General features: G+C 40.8%; 1 protein-coding gene across 5 annotated transcripts in view; it reads right to left on the bottom strand.

The window, feature by feature from the left end:
• ATP2B2 (ATPase plasma membrane Ca2+ transporting 2) overlaps window positions 1-22,923 on the bottom strand; it is a 387,814-nt gene that overhangs the window by 58,314 nt on the left and 306,577 nt on the right. For 3 of the 5 annotated variants that reach the window (XM_048316144.1, XM_048316145.1, XM_048316142.1), the window contains exons 9-13: window positions 22,405-22,497; window positions 16,460-16,501; window positions 14,652-14,816; window positions 12,288-12,502; window positions 10,801-11,043 (exon numbers count right to left, since the gene is read on the bottom strand). In XM_048316144.1, the coding sequence (XP_048172101.1) occupies window positions 10,801-11,043; window positions 12,288-12,502; window positions 14,652-14,816; window positions 16,460-16,501; window positions 22,405-22,497 (758 nt within the window). The remainder of the gene's footprint in view (window positions 1-10,800; window positions 11,044-12,287; window positions 12,503-14,651; window positions 14,817-16,459; window positions 16,502-22,404; window positions 22,498-22,923) is intronic. The other 2 variants (XM_048316143.1, XM_048316146.1) reach the window with 2 other exon arrangements.

The raw sequence follows: 22,923 nt of genomic DNA, 5'->3' as shown, positions 1-22,923 counted from the left end.
GCTGTAATCGGTGCCTCCTTAATGGCACCCAACAGCTGCTACCTTGGGTTGGATCTGTTAAACTCAGGTTTTACTGCCTGTTAGTCCTAGACCGGCTCTGTGAGAGCTGCAGGCAGAGAAAACAGGACACAAACTGCCCGGGGTGGAGCTCATCAGGTAGGAAAAGCTCAGTTCCAAGGCAACATCTCCAGTTTAAAAAGTGAATTTCCAAATTAGACCCAACACTGGGATTTACATGGGGTTGGCCAACATGAAAAGCATTAAAGCATCTGCTTTAGGGCTAAACATCCCCTTTTAGATTTAAGGAAGCAGAGATACATTTTCTTCAGTCTAAGCACCATCTGTATGTTTGGAAAATGCCCTTTGAGCCACACTAATACACACTTTAGTCATTTATCAACAGTTTGTTCCCTCACATCTCAAGCCATTCTCCCACCAAGCCAATGGTAATATTCAATTATTCTGACCATGTGAGCATCAGGACTCCTCACCTTTTATTAACTACTTAACTCTCTTAATCAAAATTAATCACATTTTTTAAAACACCTCCACTGGTAGTCTGAAGTGCATCTCATGCCTGTTTCTGCCTGGCTCCCATACATGAATTTCAACCACAAAGCGTGAAACCCATCATCTACTCCATGGTATCTACATACACCCACTCTCCTTTCTATTTGCGTGGCCTTCTCTATGCTTTTTAACTAATTAGAAGTGGAAAAACCAATCAACCAAACCTCCCCTCACAAAAAAAAAAAACAAACAGAAAAACCCAGTGCCACCATCCGAAAAATGTGAGCAGTGATAATAATCATACTGTACAAGAATTTAATCATTATATTTAATGATAGAAAATGCACGACCTTTACATGTGTGCATCAAAAACCTGAGCTTCCATAAAAGAAAGAGTATTTACAGGTGGCTGATCTGTCCCTCCAGTTTTCCCATGCAGAAAACTTATCCATACTCTGAATTGTCTATTTTTCTATTAAATACAACCAGGTAGGAAAACTAAATTTCTAGAAAGACCAAACCAAAGCAAAGATTGATCCTAATACTCGCTGCCTTTCTGGTGGCACCACAGCTACAAACAATTGGTACAGTCGAAGGAGCTAAATTTAGTGAGTGCAAAGCAAATCTAGCCACATGAAAAAGGAAGTTTTTTCACTTGATTGAAGCTCCTGATTATAGCCCATCATAATTACAGATCTTCTCTGTTAATAGTACTCATTTCCAGGGTAAGGAGAAGGGTTCTTCAAGCACCCATCTCCAAAGGAGTCTAAAAACACCAAGAGCAGATATTTCACTGCTGACACAAAATGTGCTCCTCTTTACCAGCACACATCAGCTGGAACTATTTTTAAATTGGTTTTGGTTTGTTCCATTTGGGGTTTGGGAGGCAAATGGATGAGCTCAAGTGGATATAATCTGTCAGAGCGATGCCTAGCTAATATTTTCTCAGAGGGATTTTTTTGCATGATTGGTGGGATAATGTTTGGGATTCATTCTAAATCCAGTCCTCTGGCCAGGCTCTCTCCTTGTCAGGACACCAGGAGTGATGCCTTGGCTGGGCAGAGCAGCAGACGGAGACTGCGGCCAATTTGTGCCTGATTATTCATTCAGGGGGAAACGGGACAGCAGTGATGGAGAGCTGGAACATCCTGTGCTTCTTTAGGGAAAAATTCTCCCAGAAAATCTTGTTCCTCACCTCCTCCAAACACTCAGCCCCTATCACTCCAGCACTGAGCACTGCCAGCCTTTGGAGTGAGGGGAAATGGAAGGGGACGGAATAAATGGAAACCACCGAAAAATAACAGTGGCATAAAAAACCCGCAGTGGAGCTGTTTAACATGCTCAGGACTTTCCTTCGGTGCTATGGCCAATGAGCCACATCTTCTGCCCAGTTCTCATCCAGAATTTCCCAAGGATAAGATGTCCTAATGTTCCCACAAGGACTCGCCAGGAGCCAGCCACGCTCTACTGCTCTGTGTGTTTGCACTTGCACACGTAAGGCAGGCTCACAGATTTATTCCATTTATCCCATTCCATTTTTTAAGGCATGTTCACAGTATTTATTCCATTTATCCTACATTTTTCCAACTTCTAGAAGCTTCATTTTTCCATGCAAGGTGTCTGCAGAGCAGCTCTGTCATTTTTTCAGTGATGCTAAGGGACTGGATGGCTTTGACTCAGTTAAAATAATGCAGCAGCCTTTCCTTTGAAAAATTCCTGTTTGCTCTGCAAGACTCCAGCTGGGAAAAGGATTTTGTGGAACACATCTCCTGCCTCCTCCCTGTCAAAGTGCCCCTGAGAACCTGGATCCATCAGTTACTTGCCTTTGGGAAGCCAGAGCCCCCCATGAATCCCTGGTAATAATTCTCCAGGATCCCACCCATCCTAGAGGTTTTGCTGGCTCATTCAGAACCATGTCTAAAAGCAGAAAGGCCCAGGATTTTTGGACACCTTCCCACACTCGTAAATAACCCAGAAAATGATTGATTGTATCCCAGAGGAGCCAAGAGCATCACACACAAGAAAACTGGAAGCTTGACAGGAAAATGGGCTCTACCTGCAGGAGAAAGCAGGAATGGGAAACCGAAGCATAGATTTTACTTATCATATATTTAATACCAACTTTCTAAGTTAGCTGTGACTCAAAAGATATATAATATTTTGCTTACATTACCAGAAAATTAATAGATCTTATGAAGTGCAAGGTCAGTCACAAAGAATAGCAATGAAAGTTAATTTAAATCCTTGTTCAAGTCTGCAACAATTCCTGCCATTTATTGCTCTGAAATCAGTGCATTTTCTGTCATAGACTTGATTCCTGATCCATTGTACCAGTTGAAGTTTTTAGGTGATTGTTGCCTGGGTTTCTTCCCCCAGAGGAATAAACCACACTGGAGCTCAGAGAGTAAAAAGAAAATATACTAAAGCTGCATTGTATATAAAATACATATTTACACAACACAAATCTGAAAGGAAATGAATTTCATCTTTCATTATGAGGTTATTCACCCACCACATTGATTTCTAATCAGCCTGTTTGTGTAGCTTTGATTATAAAAGCCCCACCATAATCTGTGAAATTGCTATTAAATCATCACCTTGGAAGGTATTGTCTTCCTGTTCCTATGACTGAGAGCACAAAGAAAACCAACATTAAAACGAATGTGCCTGAAGTTATTGGTTTACACCAACTCATGGAAAAACAAAAGCTCCCATCAGGAAAACATTCTCCCTGAGAATATTTCCCAAAAGGTGTCAACTCCACATCCCCACCACCACATCAATCAGCTCCAAGGTGTGATGGCTCCACCTCATCAGGGTGTCAGAGGCAGGAAAAGGAGTCCAGCACATTAAAAAATCATTCATTGTGCCAACATATCTTTTTTTAAAAAGAAAAAAAAAAAAAAGTCCTAAAATGCTCAGACAACAAGAAGCAATATTTATAAATCCAGATGAAAACACTGGAGCACCTTACAGGAAACAGTGATTTTTAAAGCCTGAACTTGGGGAAGAGCTAGAGGTTATCCCCATAAGTGAATCTTCCCATGCCAGGACAAGATGAGGGCAAGATAAGAACACGAGCACAAGATAAATAACATAAAAGAAAATCCTATGCAAGGTAAAAGGAAAAATACTTGTTGCCTCATAGCAAGTTAAAAAACTAATTTACTCCTTTTCGTACAAACAAAAAAAACCCCAAAACTAATGTATTAAATGATATTATAATAAAAAAAAAGCTTCCAAGTGATTTTAGACTGACTAAAACCTTGCAGTGATTATTGGTGCCAACAGGAATTAGTGGAATCTGCAGTTACAGAACTCTGAAGGCAGAGAAGGGCAGGATGAAGGAGGGGTTTCTTACCGTGGATTCTGGCATGTGAGGAAATGTGAAAAAACAAAGATGATGAAATGTGATGAAAATGAAGAAATAGAATTTAAACTTTTAGCGAGTATGGGAATAATTTGTCAAGCAGGATTACTTTGTTTGTCCATCTCCTTTTCCTCTGTCCCTCTGTTGCTGGGGCAGGGCAGTCACCGCTCTCCTTGGCAGAGAAGTTGGCAGGAACACAGGAGGGAGCTGCTGGTGCCCAGGTCCTCCACAATTACAGCTCACTGGGGAGAGACGAGCTCTGTCCCAGCACATTTATCCCTCGTTCTCTCCCTCCAACATCGGTGTCCCTCTGCAAGGAATCCCCCCTTTCCTTTGGCAACGAGGGCCCCAAATCCCACAGCCTCAGGTACATGGATCAACACCACGAGCAGAGGGACAGGATGGCCCTGCTCCCGTCCCTGCTCCCAAATCTCCCTCTCCTGCTCCCAAATCTCCCTCTCCTGCTCCCAAATCCCCTCTTCCTGGGCAGCTGACTCCATTCCACCCCTCACAACCTGCACAAAAATGAGATTTCATTAAACCCCAGTGGTTTTTTCTGCAAAACAAAGCCCCCGTGCCAACGGCAGGAAGAGCAGGATGGGATAAGGGCTGTCCCAGGCTTTCCACACCCTTGCCTGCCCTAAACACAGTTATTTCAATTATGAAGTCAGCTGCTAATTTAGGGAGAAAAATTGTACTTGTACCTCTCATTCTGCACCACTCCAACGGCAAGTGATGTGTGAAGATCATTACTTTCTGCTAATTACCACTCCTAGAAGCACAGACAATTAACTACATCATCTATTATCCCTAATAATTATTATTTACATAGTAAATAGGCTGGACACTATAGGTTGGGTTTTTTCCCTGCCTAATTTATCCTGAGAAAATGCTTACCAAGGGCTTTATAATAAGTTGGAAAGAATGTGTTGTGGGGGATTTTTTGGGTGATGATTGTCTTGCTTATATATAGAAAGATTCTCTGGCCTGCATTGTCTGTTCCCATCCATAATTTATAGCTGCTCACACAGTTTTGTAACACTGGGAACAAAATACAAAAAAATATCAGATTAAGATATAAATTTACCTAAAATGGGAATTATTTTGCCTAGGAAATAAAACCTCCTACAAAGTATACAGATTTTTAGAAATCTGTTCAATCAATTTTCAATCAAATCGACCAAGTTTTTCATTTTAAATGGCTCAAAGGCACCATTTAGCTGGAGATACAGACAATATTTCAATGCTTTTCAAAAACAAGAGCACATGCAATTTTCACAAATTTCCAGACCGAAGCAGCTGATAAATGACTTGCAGCACTATCCACAAGTTGCTTGATTCCTGGGATGCCCTTCCTGATCTTAATCTTCCCTCCTGGTGCCACCCTGAAAATCATACACTGATTTTCTGCTAAGCAGATTTTCCTCTGTGTTCCTCCTGGTATCCCATATTTAGTAACTTATTGCACCCCTAAAGCTGCAGGAACCAAACTGCAAAACCTGGAGCAGTTTCATGAGTCCCTACAAGCTCCCTTGCTCTTTTTCAGACAGGGAACAAAATGAGCATCCTGGAATTTCTCTACCAGTTCCTCCCAGTATAGTTTTCTGAGCCATTTTCTGGATGGCTTTAGTAACTCAAGGAGAGGATTTTAGCACTCCAAATGTATTCCCCAGAGACAGTGCAGGAAGGTGATTCCAGCCTGTTGCTCCTCCCTAATCCAAAACCAGTGACACCAACAACAAGCTGGTCCAGTGCCATTACATGGGCTAAGATGAAAAAATTAATGTTTCTTACTGTTTACTGATTTCCTGTCTTCTTATGTGAGGATAAAACCTTCCACAGCCCTGTCCTTCCATAAAATACCTTTCAAATAACACTTCTCCTCCTCCTCACCATCCTTAAAACACGGATTATGAAATCTTGACAGAATATCTGAAAGGAACTTTTACTTTTGAGCACTGCCTGAGGAAAGAAAGCAGAGATAAACAAAAATTCTGAAGGATGGTCACTGCTGAATTGTCACCAAAATTCCCCCAAGCCCTTCTGTGCTAACACTAGCACCGCAAAGCTCCCTGTGGACAGAGCTGGGATCTGTGTGGAGCACACAGGATGCAGAAAAACAGGAAAAAACACACTGTAAAAAAAGGAGCAAAATGTGGGGAACTTGTGCAAACTCTTTTGCTGCCAATTCAGAATTTCCTTTCCTTTCCTTTCCTTTTCCTTCCCTTCCCTGTTTTCCCTTTCTCCCCTCAATTTGCCCTCCCTACAACTCTGTTTTTGGGGGCCTCACTCCTTTTTCCAGTCTCTCTTTGTTCCCAAAACTCTGTCACAGGCAGGTCAGGCTGGACTGGCCACTTGACCACCTGATAAATGACTGATCTTCTCTAAAGACTTCAAATCAACAGCTGGAGCTGCCACTTGTGCCTTGATGTCAGTGGCAGGGAACAACAGAAGGAAAAGACAGCATTTAGGCCATGCCAATTACTCTGTTGTCACTTAAATTACCACAAATGAAAGCTTTCCTCAATCTTTACTTATTAAATTGCTTTTACCGCTTCTGTGCCCATTTCTGTTCTCATATTTTGTGTCTGGAGTGGGTTTTTTTTAGGATCTGTTTTGACCCGTTGTCAGCAGCGATGGGGGAACTAAGCTGGATGAAACAAGAGATGATTTGAACCTCCAAGTGCAGCAAAAATAAATGGAAAATAATCTGTATTTCAACACAAGAAGCAAAGGGCTTGAGAAGAGGTTTTCACTAAACCATACCTGAGAGTAAAATTATCTTTGCAATTCCATGTGCCAAAATAACTCGAAAAGGCAGTTTGGAGGTCAAAAGCTGTTTCCTTATGGTTCTCCTTGGAATAAAAAAGGGAATTCTAGGGACATGTAATAGCAGTTTCATTTAGCAGAGTGCCCTTGGCAGACAGCTCTGCTGCTGTAGCCTCAGGACACAGAAATTCCCTGATTTTCTGGTATGGCCTAATCTGATCTACTGGGGCTTGAGCTTTTGTAAAAATACAATTAAAGAATCTTTCCTTAAACAGTCAGGGTCTCCTTCTTCCTTTCCATTTGCAAAACATGACTTCAAATAAATACAGAGACACAGAAATATATAGAGAGAGACAGAAAAAGGAAAGGTCTGTGCTCTGTCAGATGAGAATTAGGGAGCCACGAGCAACTACTGTTAAAAAGGTGACATTTCAATCCTCCTTCCCATCTCTAATAACTTTACACATTTATGTGGGGTGGGAAAATCCATAAATATACTTCATACAGCTCAAGTTTCGAAATTATTTGGTAGGGAATTCCCAAATATCCATACTCCCCAAAAATAACTTTAAAGTTATTTCCAAAAAGGCCTTACTATAATAGAAAGTGGTGAAAATCTGAATGGTAAAAGGAAATGGCAGTAATTTTCTGTTGGCTAAATAATATATATATGTAATGATTGAGATAATTCTTTTTGTCAGATTAAACAAATTTTAAAAAGTCAAGATTAATTCAAGTACTTGATGACTGAAATTTAGTCTTTGAATAAAAAATAAATGAATCTCTAAGAAAGAAGCATATTTTGCACTTTGCACAGCTTCTCAAAGGCTGTTCCTGACAGGAACATTGTGTCTCCCAGCAATCCAGAGAGCTGTGCTTGCTTGGCATGCAAATACATTCCCCCAAATAAAAAGAACCTTCACCTGGCTAGCACATCCACGGTCCCAGTACCAGCAACAGATTTGCATCAGTCTTATTTTCCATTCCTTTCACTCTTTCAGTCCTGTAGAATGTAATTCCTTCTTATGGTTTCTATATATTAAGGGTTACCTACCTGCTCTGCCTTTCAGCTGCAATAAAACTGTCTATGCTCTTTGTGTTTTATTTCATTTACTCCTTTAGGTTTTATTCAACAATGGCCTTTTCGTCCCAAAACTTTTCCTGGGTAACATTCATAACTTGATGAATATTTACTAACATATAGACCAACATATTTTTACTTTATTTCCTGCAGGAAAAGGGAGGGAATGTGGAAGGGAGTGAATATTTTGCACTTTCCTGTGACATCTCTTCCTTCGGTTCAAGGTTTGCCACCACACTGTGCCACACTCTGTGCGAATGCACCAAATCACAACCTGAAAAACTCCTCCTGCAGACCCAGACAGCCACCCAGCACAGGCAAAAGGAGCTTTTTCTCCCTCAGCACCCATCAAGCAGCAAGTGAAAAGTCTGTGTTAGATCCTCACAATAACAGCTCCGGCTGGGACTTTTCCACTGGTACTGAAAATCCCTCAGCCAAACACTGATTGTGGTGTCTCCTTAATCAGGCACATCACACCCAGCCAGCAGGAATCACACCCTTGTAGGAAATTAAAAGAACAAATACCTTTCTAATTAAAACTGAAATTATGAAAGCAAGAGCTGAGCAGAGGAGTTCAAATCAGTGGTTTTGGTGTTTGGGGTCTCTGTTTCATCACCGCTCCCTGATATCCAAGATCAATGTGCTCCTGCTCCAAGTGCAATCAAAGCATTCCCAAATTGCAAATTTTGCTCTCAGAGTGGGAGTCTTTGCAGTCCCCATCACAGCTCACAGGCAAAAATGTATGAAGCCTGACTTTATTTCCACGTGGGAAAGCCATCTGAAACAGGAACACTGGAAAGAAAGGTCTGCTGGGGAGCAGCTCCACACAAAAGTTGCTCTGAAGCTAATGGGATGCAAAATCAGCTCACCCAGCAACTTAATCTTGGAAAGCATTAAAAAGAGCTATATTTAATGGTGCTATTGTTCAGTTGGAATAATTTGTGTTTAATTTCTCAGGGAAATTCACATCTTTTAGCCAGAGTGCTGATATTATTCCCTTTTTATACTTTTATCAATGGTTCAATTGCCCCTTAATCAAAAGACAATGCAGGAGGGAATATTTCTCATTCAGCAGAGCATCTTGACTAATTTTATGGTCCCATATGTGATCCCTCTGAACAGAAGTTCACACAAAGAGCAATTTACAGCACACATGTAACTGGAGAGCTAAAAATAGAACATGCAAAACTCAATCTTGACGACAGAACCCTCACAATGCCCTTTGGGTTTCAGCTGATATTCACAATTTGATTTAACATGCTCTAAGAATGAGTGCATGAGTGTGAGCTCTGCATTAGCAGGAAGGAAAAGAATGCTGTGTATTTCATCCTGGAAACAACTCCCTCAGGTAATTTTTACTGTATTTATTTTTGATGCTAAATGGGCTATGGAGCTATGTCTTGTGTCTTAAAGTTCAGCTTAAGCTTGTTATGAACAGTGAATAAAATGAAGTCCCCTGAGGCTGGAGCTGTGATTCTCATGGAATCCATATTGCAAAGCTTTACCTCGTAAGATCTAAAAGATCACCATTAATTTTAAGCAGATTAGTTCAAGTAGTCACTGATCTGCATCCAGAGGATTTCACCCATTTATCAGTTGCACAGGGAATCTATGCAAAGCTAAAAAAGCACTGAAATGGAGAAATATTGACTCTCTTTAACAGGCACACTGAATTAATTTCAAAAAGGAGCAATGAAACTGAGCAAAAAAAAAAAAAATCACATTGAGACCATTTTAGAACTAGTATGGACCAGAAATGCCTCAGTAAACCACAAGAAAAAGAATATTAAACTTAATATTGCAGATGTGGAAAGTCTGATGATTTCCCATTCAGAAACCGAAATTTACTCTGGGATTCAGAGGGGGTGAGCTGGTGTGGAAGCTGAGCAGAAAACCTTTGGCACTGGGTTTGAACTCAAATTGAAGAGCAAAACATAAAACTCTGTAGAAGACTCTGAGAACTGAAAATCCAACCCCCTGCCTGCCCTGCTGTTCCCTGGGAATGAAGAAAATTCTGCTGACACTGGGAATGTTCTCCCAAAGCTCTCCCAAAGTCAAACTCCATGCCTTGTCTTAATCCTGTGTATTCAGGATGAGTTTTATTCTCCAGAAGGAAGCACCTAAGCTGACTTAGGCTGTAACAACAGTGAAATATCCAAGGTGTATTTTCCTGTCCCCAGCAACCAAAAGTTACATTGCTTTGTGAGAGCAGGAATCACCCAGCAATAGCAAACTGTTCCTGTTGATTTCAAAGTGCACAAATGAAATTCAAGGAGCTGCTGCCATAAAATTCCCACTCTGAGTTATCATACAGTATTTGTTTCCTGCAATTGGATTTTAAAAGACCACTTTTAAACCAAACATGAAGTACATGCCTGACTTTATTCTGCAGCTCAGCACAGATCTAGAAAAAGGACAATACACATATTCATAAAGGGGAAAAAAAATCATCTATTTGTTCAGCAACATTAACATTCAGCTTGACCTTTCAAATTACAAATCTATTGGAATTGCAAAAATTTTCAGTCTCTTAATTAGCTCTGTACAGAAGAATCCAATGCCACAAGCAAACAGGGTATTTCCATTCTGGCCTCCTGTACAGCGTGAATAAAATACTTCTGGATGTAACTCACTTGAATCCAGAGTGAATAAAGGCCATTAACATCACTGACTGAACCAATCCAATTTGTGCTCTTTGAGCATTAATTGAAATTTCTTAGACGCACAAAAATAATTTTGCACATATGAGGGCTCAGTGAAAACCAGTGGTGTTATCACACATTTGTGTTACCAAATTTATCTGCACCAAAACAGGGCCACCCCAATCTAATGACAGCAGGAGGCTTTTAAATCTCTCATGGTCTTGTACTCTTAAGTGAATCCCTGTCCCTGAAAAAAACAATAAAATACACAGTTTTTAGAGCACCTAGTCTCATTTTGAGGACCTCAACAGCATTTAATGCTTCATAATCAACAAGAAGATGTCAAGGAATTAACACTGATCCAAAAAACAATTACACCTCTGCAAGGCTTCCCTTAACTGACCAAAAAAAAAACCCCACCCACTCACCAGAATTTTTGTGGTGTAAGCACTGTTGATAGCAATTGCATTGACCAGCAGTTCCATGGTTTTGGCAGGGATGGAATCGGGGTCAGGGATCTCCTTGTAGTGGACGTCCCCCACGTAGGCCTGCACCACGGTCATGCGGTTGGTGGTCAGCGTGCCCGTCTTGTCTGAGCAGATGGCCGTGGCATTGCCCATGGTCTCACAGGCGTCCAGGTGCCGCACCAGGTTGTTATCCCTCATCATTTTCTGAGGGGAAAACCCACCAAAGCCCAAATGAGAAACCCTTCGAGGCTGGCTTGGACAGGTTTTTAGTCACAAAAAGCAAAGCAGCACAGGTTTAGTCTTGCCGGTGAGAACGGGAAGTTCCCTAAAGCTGAGCTTTGGTGGGGGCCAATAACCCTAAATCCCAGTTACAGACAACCAAGCTGGGACTATCCCTGAGGTAGTTTTGCCTTTGATAAACTAAAAGAGTTGCATCATTTTCCGGCAGTAGGTCTGCATTTTAAGGGATGGCTGGAACAGCCAAGATTAGCTAAAGGAGACAGAGGTAACAGCATTTTTTAAAATATTGTCATTTTAGGAAACATTTGGGGTTTTTTCTTAACACCACTTGGAATGCCAGGATATTATCTCGCAGCACACCTATGGACCACACATTTTGGGGCAAAAGCAAAAGGGAAAGAAAAAGGGGGGGAAAAAAAGGGTGTCAGAGGGAGGACATCAGGAGAATGAGACAACATTTTAAAAGCAGCTACGTTCTTTATTAGCAAAACACCGTCTTTGAGACGAGCTCCTTTTTCCTAACAATTATATTTGGCTACATTGAAGCCAAGAGATTGCTTCCTAAACTTCCTAAGTTAATTTGTTTACATGCTAAATAGAAATAAACTTTACACCATCTTCATCTAAGATTCCCAGAATGTTTAAATCATCTGATTAAATTGCTCAGGTAATCCCCAAGTCCAGGATGTTAATCCTCTTTAATTTCCTGATAGAACCATTTACATTGACTTCAAAGAACTGCGACTGCATTTAAGAAAAGTGCATGAAAGCTTCAGTGGAACTTTTAATTTCTTTGAGAAACTCCAGTTTCTCTGAGAAGTGTTCCTGAAGACTTCAAATCCTTGCCAAAACTTTGTACTATTGCACAAGAAAATTCGAATACAAAATTATTCTATATCAAAAGACTGGACTATTTTCAGAGTGCATTCTGCTCAATAAATTCCTGGCTCCTTGAAAATTAAGTAGGTATTTCTACTGCTTGATATTCCTGCACTGTGCCGCTTCAAGGAGATGTACTGGAAGATGTATTTGCATTTTTGTTGGAAATACTTTCAATTTAAGTTTAATTTAAAGCAATTTCATTAACATTTTGAGCACGTAATTTTCAGACCATTTTCCATCACATCTGATGGAAGCTGAGGACCAACTCAGTGGTGAACTCAAGCAAACAGCATTTTTCTCCCTGGGTTATTTTGAATGTCTCTTACCTTTACAGAATAAGCCAGAGAAATAGTGACAGCAAGTGGGAGTCCCTCGGGAACAGCAACCACAAGCACAGTAACACCAATAATGAAGAATTTAACAAAATACTGAACGTAGACAGGAGTGCACTCAGGCAACCACTGCTTCTTGTTGACCACAAAGGTGTCAATGGCAAAATACAGTACCAAGATGATGACAGTGATGGCAGACATCACCAGACCTGGGAGGAGAAAGCACCAGTTACCATAAACCCAAACAGCACGGGGAACACGAGCAATTAGAAATCTGCCTTGGGATTTGATAGGGAATTATTTCTTTCTTTGTGACATTTTTCACCAGCACCAATAACAGTGCCACATTGTAAAATGAAGAAAAACCACTGCCATAATATATTTACAGCAGCCATCCATTCCAGTGCACAAGGAAGCACAGAATTCCAGGGAATTCATTTTTAGGCACTGTCTTACTGCTGCCTTTAAAACTTCCCAGGCAGTGCAGGAATTCTGCTGCCACTCAAGCTAAGTTTATTCAATTTAGCACATTAGTTTGCCTGGTAAAACATTTATCTGTCCTTTTAACCCCCACCTTTTACAAATCACTTGTCTATTCATATCTAAACACCTTTCTTTTAAATAAGTGTATTTTCAGAGCCTCAGGCAAAGGAGTCTCCCACAGTTTATGCTGCTGTATAAAATAGTCTAGAAAAGCCCTACAGATGTGTCTGGGTGAATACAAAGAGGCAATAATGCAGAATTATCCACAGGACCGTTTTTCACTGTGTTTCTTTAAAATGTGACAATTATTTGTGTTTCCAAGGTGCCCCTTTTCAAGGGAACATCTGCAGAGTGTGTGTTTTCATGAGCAGAGGTTCAAAAGAGACAGAGACACCAAAAAATACCTCACAGAATTCACAAAATATCCCAAGGTTTCCATCCACTCCCCCAATGGCACACACTGCTGGGATCACACTCCTGCTCCACAGTTTTGTCCCTGGGTTTGAGTATACAAATATAATTTCCACTAGAGCCTCAGCTTTGCCTTGCCCTGACCACCCCTGTTTGGCAGGTTTGTGCAAAGCCATTGAGCCTGCATTTGGGAATAAATTAATTTCTCCCTAATGAGATCACAGAGTAGAAGGAGAACGCTGTGAATCTCATGTCTTGACTGCAGTTTTAAAAAAATTGGTAAAGCTGAAGGATGCTAAGGTTGACAGGAAACAGATGAGTCAGGGGGATCACTCTGTGCCAGAGGATACAGGAAAATCCATTAAAATATTGTACAGGCAAATACTCCTGACAGCACAAGACATCCCCATAGATTGTTCAACGAAAAAGTAAAACCAAATGAGGCAATGATTAATTAATTTCATTAATGTTCCTTGCCACATTCTGGTTAGAATTCCCTGCACAATTACTTTGAGAGTGATGTTCACGTGCCTGCTGAAATAGCAAAGCAGAAGTCAAGTTAGTGCAGAAAGGTACTTAATCTAAGGAATTAATGATCGGGGAAACAAAGGGGAGAAGCTGGAGGAATATGGATTGGGGCAAAGCATTGAATTGGATATCAGAGATGATAACCCCAGCTTTGGTCACACTCTGTTCAGGCAAGGAGAACCAGCATCATGGGGTTACGTGATCAGCTCCCGTAATGAACTTAAAAGGGGATGGGAAGGGTAAAAATCAGACTGGGGAAGAAGGCTAAGGGAGATAGAACAGAGGTAAAAGGATCTTGTAGGGCCTCAACCAAGGAGCTGAGATCAAAATCTCTTTAGTACCACAAAAAAAAAAAAAAAAAAAAAAAAAAAAAAAAAAAAAAAAACCAAGGAACTTCAGGCCCTCATGGAAGATTTCCACTCTCCACTGACATGCTGGGAAAGTGCTGCTCCCAACAGCAGGGGCCAGATGGTTCTGGGTACAGGAGTCAAAGGGTGTGTCATGCTTGGGGAGAAGGCAGGAACGTGGGTATTTGGGGGGAACAGAATGATTTCAGAATCCATGAGAGGGAAATATTGTGTGAGTGATATTTCGAGATGATATTAGAGATTCTGAAACTGTGTACTCCCAAGTTCTGAGGGGAGAAGAAATTAAATACGTAATTACTGCACTTGGGAATATTAACGATGAGAAAAGCCGCATTTCATTTGCATTCAAATATTCATTACGATCCAAGTTGCCCAAAGTTTCTTGACAGTCAAAGTGGATTTTTAGGAAAATAAAGATCTTCAGTAGCACATACTCTCCTTAGAACAGCTTTATGATGACCCATTTCCAAATCTTGCAGGAAAAAAGGGCCTGTCCCTTTCAGACCCCTTTGCTCTGCAGCTCTTTGCCTGCTGTGACCCAGAGGGGTTTGGTGCCCCCCAGCCATACCTGCTTTGCCAATCTGCACTGCCAGCTTGGTCAGCTTTCCCTGAAGAACGGATTTTTCCTTCTTGTGCATGTTGGATTTCTTCTTGTCCTTGTCGTCTCCCTCTCCCCCTTCCGCGCTCTTCAGCGGCTGCATCTCCATGGCAGCAGCCCCGTCCTGCTGCTTGGCTGATAATGCAGAACAAAACTGTTACTCCAGAGCTTTATTCCTTCCTTTTCTCCCACTGTTCATCCTCACTGAATCCAGCCAGCATCGCAGGGGCTGGCTGGGACCATCACTGCCAGGGACACCCTTGGCTCCCCTGCCAGGCAGGTGCCCTGGAGGCCCCGTGGGGCTCTGCAGGACACAGCTGTGCCAGCACATCCGTGTGCCCTCAGGACACGTGGGGGATATGGGCTGGCAGACCATTGCTTGGGTTTCTCTCTCGTTTCTGCCCCCACCCGTGGCACTCTGGGCCATACACATATATGTCACTGAATGCCTTGCAGGTGACTTGGCAAGTGACAGCATCAGCACTGCAGGATTCCCTGGAATAGCTGAGCTCAGGTGCTTTGACAGATCCGCATTTCTCGGAGTTTCAGGATGCCTGCTAGAATGCAATGCCCGCCCCCTCTTGCAATCATATTTCCAATGCAAACATTTTGTAGGGAATGTGACTCCTCCAGGCTGCAGGGGCACCTCAGCAACAGGAGACCACACTCTGCCATCCAGCATTCCAGAAAATCCCTGAGCTATAAAGTTTCCTCAGCATTCCGTGATCAGGTAACTCAGCCATCGGGGCTGATGGCGGTGGCATCGCCATTCCCCCACAAAAACCACACACAATTTCAGGGCTGATCCCTCCTTTCTTGACAGAATGCCAATAGAAGGAAACTTTATTTTTCTGTGTTTCTGACAGGCAGTGACATTGCAGTGGATATATGTGCATGTGTCTGCTTTGTACTGAGCATAATAAATAAAACAGGATGAGATGAAACAGCTTTGCTTTCGTGAAGAGGTTGTACAAGACCATGCTTGTTTGACCTGGAAATCGAATTTATCTACCTAGCCTGAATGCTTATTATTTAATAGCATTTTATTTGGCACTTTTGTACTGTTTTCCACTGAGTTTCTCTACCCAGTTTCTGAGGTGTCACCTTTGCAATGTTTAATATTATCTGAGAAGAGAAAATTATTGTTTAATTTGGTATCACCCAAAGAACTCTTGATAGCTGTGTCTTATAATAAAAAGGGAGCCATGACTTCACTTCAGAGAAAGCAAAATATCGATTCCAATTTCTTCCTGACATTGTATATTGAATAAGAAACTCCTAAGACTCTTAATCTTCCTGTTCTTTATCCTCATAAAAGGCTTTTACACTGCTAAATAACACCTTGGCTTTAAGGTTTCCTTTTGTTATTGCTTTACCTTCTCCCTGCAAATGAAAATCTGTCCAGACAATGCCATCAGACACCAGAGATGATGAGACATAACAAATTGGGTTGGAAAATCACTAACAATAGGTAGGATACAAAACTTGCACAGGAAAAATTAATTCTAATGAGCTTTGTGAGATGAAAGCAACATCTATAAAGAGTTTATTTAAAATACTCCTCTCCTAAATATCTGCAACCCACGGAAGTTACAATCTCTTTGGTGGGTTTTTGGTTGGGGTTGGTTGCTTGGGGTTTTTTTGGGGCATTCTGCATGAACAATAAGGGCCAGTTTCACACACAGCACAAACCACAGGTTCTCGTTGTACTTTGGGACAGGGTTGAACTACATGCTAACAACACATTCCACAACCTCCTGAATAGGAAAGAAGATTACCTTTGTTCTGGCTGTTCTCCATATTCCCATCCTGCATCTTGCCTAAATGATGAAAAATTCCAACAGACAACAGACAGTAAACAACCTTCAGCCGAGACAGAACACGAAAATGGGAATTCAAATCAACGGGACACAAAAGCCATGAGCACATCACAGGGAGCTGGGCACCATCCCCTGCCCTCACACCTGCACTCACAGGAGTGCCCAACCCAGCTGGGCACATCCAGGGAATTCCAGGCAAGGTCAGGGTTGGAACACGTGAAACACTAAATATCAGCATGTGGTTTTGAGGACTCTGCATGAATTCAGAGGGTGAAACTCATAAAGTGGATCTGGTGGAAAGCTGAATTGGAATCGTATTCCTGAACTGATGTTTCAGATGGCTGGGACTTAAAAACTCTGTATAGAGAACAACTTTCTTAATGCATTCCAGAATTAGGTTAATCATGTTACTAAATTGAGAAAAAAAATAGAAACAATAGTGTTCATAAATATAAATAAATAAATAAAAATGCAAATCAGATTGGATTTTTAAATTACACCTTCCTCACTTGGTTGTACTAATTAGCAAATTTCTTCTGGAAATACAAGTGCCAGGTGACCTAAATTCAGATTTATCCTGGAGACAGATTTACCAAGTGCCTCTTTAATTTCCAGCTGGACATTTTCTCTACACACAGTTTTACCCCACCAAAGTCCTTATTCCTTTGTGCCTTTTTTTAACTGGAAATGTCATTTGAAAGTGTGTATGAGATAAAAATGGCAAAATGTACAAATTATATACAAAACTTTGGTTTAGAAGAACAACTAAACATTTTCAAATGTATTCAAAATTTCTTGGAGGGAGCCCTTATGAAACTCTCCCAGTAATATATGAATTTATGGAAAAGACTACAACAAATATTATTTCAGAATGGATGTCAGGCTCTTTTGGTAGTCATGTAAAATGCACAACAAAAAATAATGCTAAGGAAAATTAAGTTAAAACACCATTACAGGATTGTTGACACATTCTAATAAGAAATGTATCATCAGAACTTATTAAAAAGTGTGCCAGCAGGTACATCTTGTTCTTCTGACTGCTACATGGATTAATTTTTTCACTCTGTTGTGAGTAAATAATCACAGAATGGGAAAGCTAAGATGCATCTCTTGCATGTTGGCCTGTGCACTAAGTGGGAGAGCACTAAAGATCTCCCTCAAAAGAGAGCAAAATTGACCAAACCAGTCTTGTATTTGTCAAAAATAGACCCCAGTGTCACGCTGGGAAACTCCAAAGCCCAGAAGCAGAGCCAGGGAAAGGACATCTCGTGACCTAAAATCATCCCAGAGCTCAGATGAATTACTGCAATAAACCACTGACCATCAGCTGCTTGTCTCGATTTCTGATTCTATCCCTGGCAACCATAGAAGTTTTAAAAAATCAGTCTCCACCTTCCAGAGCTTTACACTTTGCATGAGAGATGAGTCCATGAAGCTGAGCAAACCCAGCTCATTTTCATGGTGAAATTCCCTACAAAACCTTTGCCTGTGGGCCACAGTTGGACTCAGTACCTGCCTGGTGGCTGTTTTCTTAGAAGGGCTTTTAATAAAGTTACTGGAAGACATAAAATATCTCTGGAGATTCGGATTTCTGGCTGGAGCATGAAGCCTTCTCTAAGAACTGGAAGGCATTAATTTAGAGCAGGCAGTCTGCTTCATTTCCTGCTCTAGAGATCCTTCAGCAGAGTGCAATTCCAAACCTTGGAGAGGCAAAAATTGAAGAATCTTCAACTTTCAAAAATATAAAAATCACCAACAAAACCCAAATATGACTGTCACAACTGGCAAACACGTCACAGAGATTATTTTTCTTTGTAAATCAAAATATGTAATTTTAGGGCATATATTTGCTATTTAATAGCATAATTATCATAATAAATTACACTCACAATTGAATGGCTACCTGAAAATACCAGTACACAAAATAAACAATCATTAAAAACAAGGTAAATTTAGGTATTTTAAAAATACATTCTTAACATTCTTAATTTACTGCATTCAGGTTATTGAGGGGGGAAGTGATCACAGGTAGTTATAGTTCAGGTTTTTAGACAGAGTGACAAAGAAAAGGCTATTTGGGTAATTAAGATAAAGAAAAGGATGCTGTAAACTATTTATACCCCCCTGGGCCAAATAATTTCAAAGCTGTACTTTGCTATAAAATATGAACAGGGAAATTAAGACAGAAAGAAAGATGATAGAATCACCACTGCTGAGAGATCCTTCCTCCTTCCAGGTACAAATACTCCCCATCCTTCTGTCCTCGCTGCATTGTTTAGAATCATTAAAAGGATGAGTATTTCCTCATATTTTGATAGCATAATGTGAAATAACGCCTCAAAAATATGATTTCTTTTTTACATAATTCTGTAAATATTTTCTTCTTTTCTGTTTGGAATAATAAATAAAATGAATGTTGTTTGGGCTGGAGGAATCCATCTGAGTTTTTTATCGCTTTTCTAAGCAAGGATGAAACGTCAGAAGGTTTAGAATAGCATTTCTAACAACACCTGGGTACTGCAGCTGATTTGAAAGTGTTGAATTCAAATGTAAAATGTTTTGCACCTGCCTTTGCCTCAGTACAGTTCCTGTGTTTTGGAAAGGACTCGTGGCACCTTTACTGACTAAATTCTTACTCTAAAAGTCATGGACTTCACCAAATAAAATTCCCGAGAAAAGCCTCCCCTTTACCTGCCCCAGCCCTTGAGGAAGAGCCAAAGACACAGAATAACAAAGTCCTATCACTGTTTTGGAAATTATTTCCCTCGTTTGGAAATTATTTCTAAATTGGAAGAACTGCTTGGAATCAAGCAAAGAAAATGATGGAGTTGTGTTCCCAAGTGCTGAGCTGGAACCACTGTAATAAACAGGAAGTTCTAGATAATTCTTCTATGTATTCAATAAATAACTTCACTTACAATTCAGAAATATATTAAAATATAAATTTAAAAATGAATTTAAAGTAACAAAATTATTTTTAAAAATACCCTCAAACTGCAAATTGCTTTGCAGGAACTGAAGTCATTCAGTACCTACACTGGGATTAGCTGTAGATGTGAAATATTCCAGCACAGACTTTATTCTGAGTCAGGTGAGGCATATCTATACCTTTTCTATATTTTCTGAATACACATTTAAGTAGCAAATTCTCTGGGTTACAAATGCCAAAAGAACCCCAACAACCCACCTGGAAATCCTGATTTAAGGAAGGTGGCAGTGCCCTACTGGAAGGAAATCAAATTTGGGGTAATTTGCTCTACTAGAAGGAAATCAAATTTGGGGTAAACAAGCTGTAAACAGGGATTACTGCTTCCCTGATTTTCATTTTTTAAAATTACCTTTACTAAATATAATACTTTGAAATGAGATGAATTTTCCTGAATTCCTCCCTTTCTGCAGAATTATCCGCTCTGTTTACAACCTTGACTTGCACCTTTCAAAAACTGAACTTGTTGTCCATGGTTTTAACAATGAGACCAGCAACAATTCTCTATTTTGATCTCAACTCCTAAAACCCAAGAGAATTGATAAGAGTTCCTTTGATACAGCACCTAATACACAGGGTGGGTCACAAAGTAAATGAATTTATCACTACAGGCTCACTGGCTGAAAACAAACTCTTTCTTTTCTGTCAATTGTGTATTGACAATTAAGAATAAAAATATTTTACCTGAAATGTTAACAGGTTGATTTTCAAGCAGTAGCATTTCCTGAGCTTGCTACTAATTCAAGTATAAAATTCTTTTTTATTTTAAGATATTTTCTATACAAGGGTATCAGACTTTAGGTAAAATGCTTGTTTCCAATCACACCTCAGGAAGAATTTTCAGACTTTTTAAAAGTGTTCATTTCATCCAGACCAAAGGAACATGCAGAAGAATTTGGGCTCCTTGGTTTATAACTTATCTCCCCTTCCTTTCTCCCCTTCAAACCGTATCTACATTTTCAGTATTCTCTAACTCATCAGCAGTGCTAACTGAGAAATCACCAGAAATCTGGCACTGGCCATTTCCCAGATAATTCCAAAGCACTCAGATCTGAGTCTGCCTGTCTGAGTTCTGCTCTGAGCACAAAGTCAGAGCAGTTGGATTGTGGAAAGCCTCTGCTGTCCATGTTGATCAAAGACCAGCAGAATTATTGAACTGCCTCATCTCAGTGGAGCTAAAAGCCAAAATATCCTCCAACTGCACAAAAAAATCCACTCTACACTTCAAAGTCCTGGGTTTGTATCTCTCAGCTCCAGGATAAACATGGACAGCAACTGTTGTTCCTGACTGGAATGAGGATGATGGAAAATCACATCCCTAATTCAGACACTGATCTAATATCAACTGGAACTCAATTTCCTCATTAAGCTCAGCATTAAGGGCAAACACAACCGGGATTTACCAGGCAGCCCCAGCTTTGAGCAGAGCCCAGGCTGGAGCAGCACAGGTCTCATTCTGCACCTGCTGAGCACCAGCAAAGAGGGGCTGAACTCTGCTCTGCAGCTGGCAGGGATGAGCAGGAACGCTGGGGATCCAGCACGGCTGAAGCAGAGTTTGTTTGTTTTACACTCACCAAGGTGGAATCATCACAGGATCATCACAGAATTGGAACAAACCTTAAAGCTCAACCAGTGCCACCCCTGCCATGGGCAGGGACACCTTCCACTATCCCCGGCTGCTCCAAGCCACGTCCAACCTGGCCTTGGACACTGCCAGGGACTGGGCAGCCACAGCTTCTCTGTGCCAGGACCTCAGCATCCTCACAGCAATAAACACTTATCATTCATTTCCTGGTTCTTGGTCTCTGGAATCTGGAACCAGGATGATGGAGGTTCCTGCCATGCAAGGAGATGTAGGGATTGTAAATCCTACTTTTCCAGAATGGGTTTTAAATCTGGTTATATGTTTCTTTTAATGATTTGAAAATAGCTTCAAAGATTTCCTGTGTCACTGCTTTAAATAAGATACTACAGCAGTAAATCCTGGCTCTTACTCAGCACTTGGTGCTGCTATCAGAAACCCTCATTTCACATGTGAAATGCAACAACTGCTAACCTGCATGGAAAAAAAACTTCTATCGCCAACATGATGAAAAGTAGAATGACTTTCCTCAGTATTTTTGGCACTGCACAAGAGGGAAAGGTTCCTCTGGCAAATAAAGGCTCGTGTATCTGATTAGCAGCAAAATACAGCTGATGCCTACACTAATATTGACCCGTTCAATTCAATTTAACTCTGGAATTTGCCTGTTAGGAGAGAGATTGAAATATCTGCGTGCTAACAAGAAGGGTCAGGAGTCTGTACTGGGACACAAAACTGGCTGCAGGAATGGATTAGTTTGGGTTTAGTTAACATGGGCAGGCTCAGGAGAAAATCACTGAGGGCACACACAAAACTTCTCAGGCCCCCTGAAACAGATGCTGAAAGCAGCAAGAGTTGTTCCTAACAGTGTTGTTGAAATGGAGCCAGATCCTGATCCCAGCCCTTTCTCAGAACCACGTGGAGATTGTGTGAGGAATTATGAGAGTGAAAAAGAGGAGAAGCAGAGAGAATCCCTTTCTCATGGTGCTCCTCTTCAGAACTATGTTGAATAATGAAGCTTTATAATAAAACTTCATGTGAATCTACCCCAGAGTTTTGAAACTGGCCTGACTTAACTGCTCCTTTTAACTGCAGTTTTAATGGCAAATAGATCAGGATTCCAAATCCTGCCTCTGCCAGGCTGGATTCTGCGGGGATAAAGCTGCAGCATCCCTGTGGCCTCTCTTCCAAGCTCCTGCAGAGCGTGTGGAGTAGGATCTCTCAGAGTGCAGTCACACACACACAACATCTGTGCAGGTCAGGGAGGGGAGAGGGAATTTGACACAGTCAGGAGAGAAATCCATCAAATCCGACAAGCCGGGGGTTGTGACGTACCATTGACTAAGCTGGCATTTGCATTATCAGTGGCATTTGCACCTGCTGCACCATCTGTGGCTGGAGGAGGGTGGGAGGAGGGATGGGAAGAATCTACTGAGCAATAATGGATAAAAAAAAAAAACAAAGAAAACAAAAAAAACCACAAAAACAAAACAACAAATGATAAATAAATAATAACAACAACGCGAACGAAAGCACGTGACAGAGCAAAAAGCGTTTGTGGCTTTGTTTGCTCCCAAAATCAAAGAGTTTTAAATGAATTAACACAAATTTCCAAAGCAACGTGGCATTGGGAGGGTGTCACAAAGTGAGCCAAAAACTCAAATAATAATAATAACAATAATAAAAAGAAATAAATATGAAACACGTTTAACAAAGTTAAAGGAGTTGGTGAGAACTGAGTGTGCACAGCCCTGTGCACATCGCTTTAGTCCTTTTAGGTGTTATTTTTTGTACTTTAATGTAATTTATGCAGTTTTAAAGGGGTTGAAATATTTCCTTTGGAGTTCATTTACA

This window comes from Corvus hawaiiensis, chromosome 11 (assembly GCF_020740725.1).
Source record: "Corvus hawaiiensis isolate bCorHaw1 chromosome 11, bCorHaw1.pri.cur, whole genome shotgun sequence".
Classification (NCBI taxonomy): Eukaryota; Metazoa; Chordata; class Aves; order Passeriformes; family Corvidae; genus Corvus; species Corvus hawaiiensis.
Note: the sequence above shows the minus strand (reverse complement) of the source record. Positions and strands in the feature narration are given on the sequence as shown.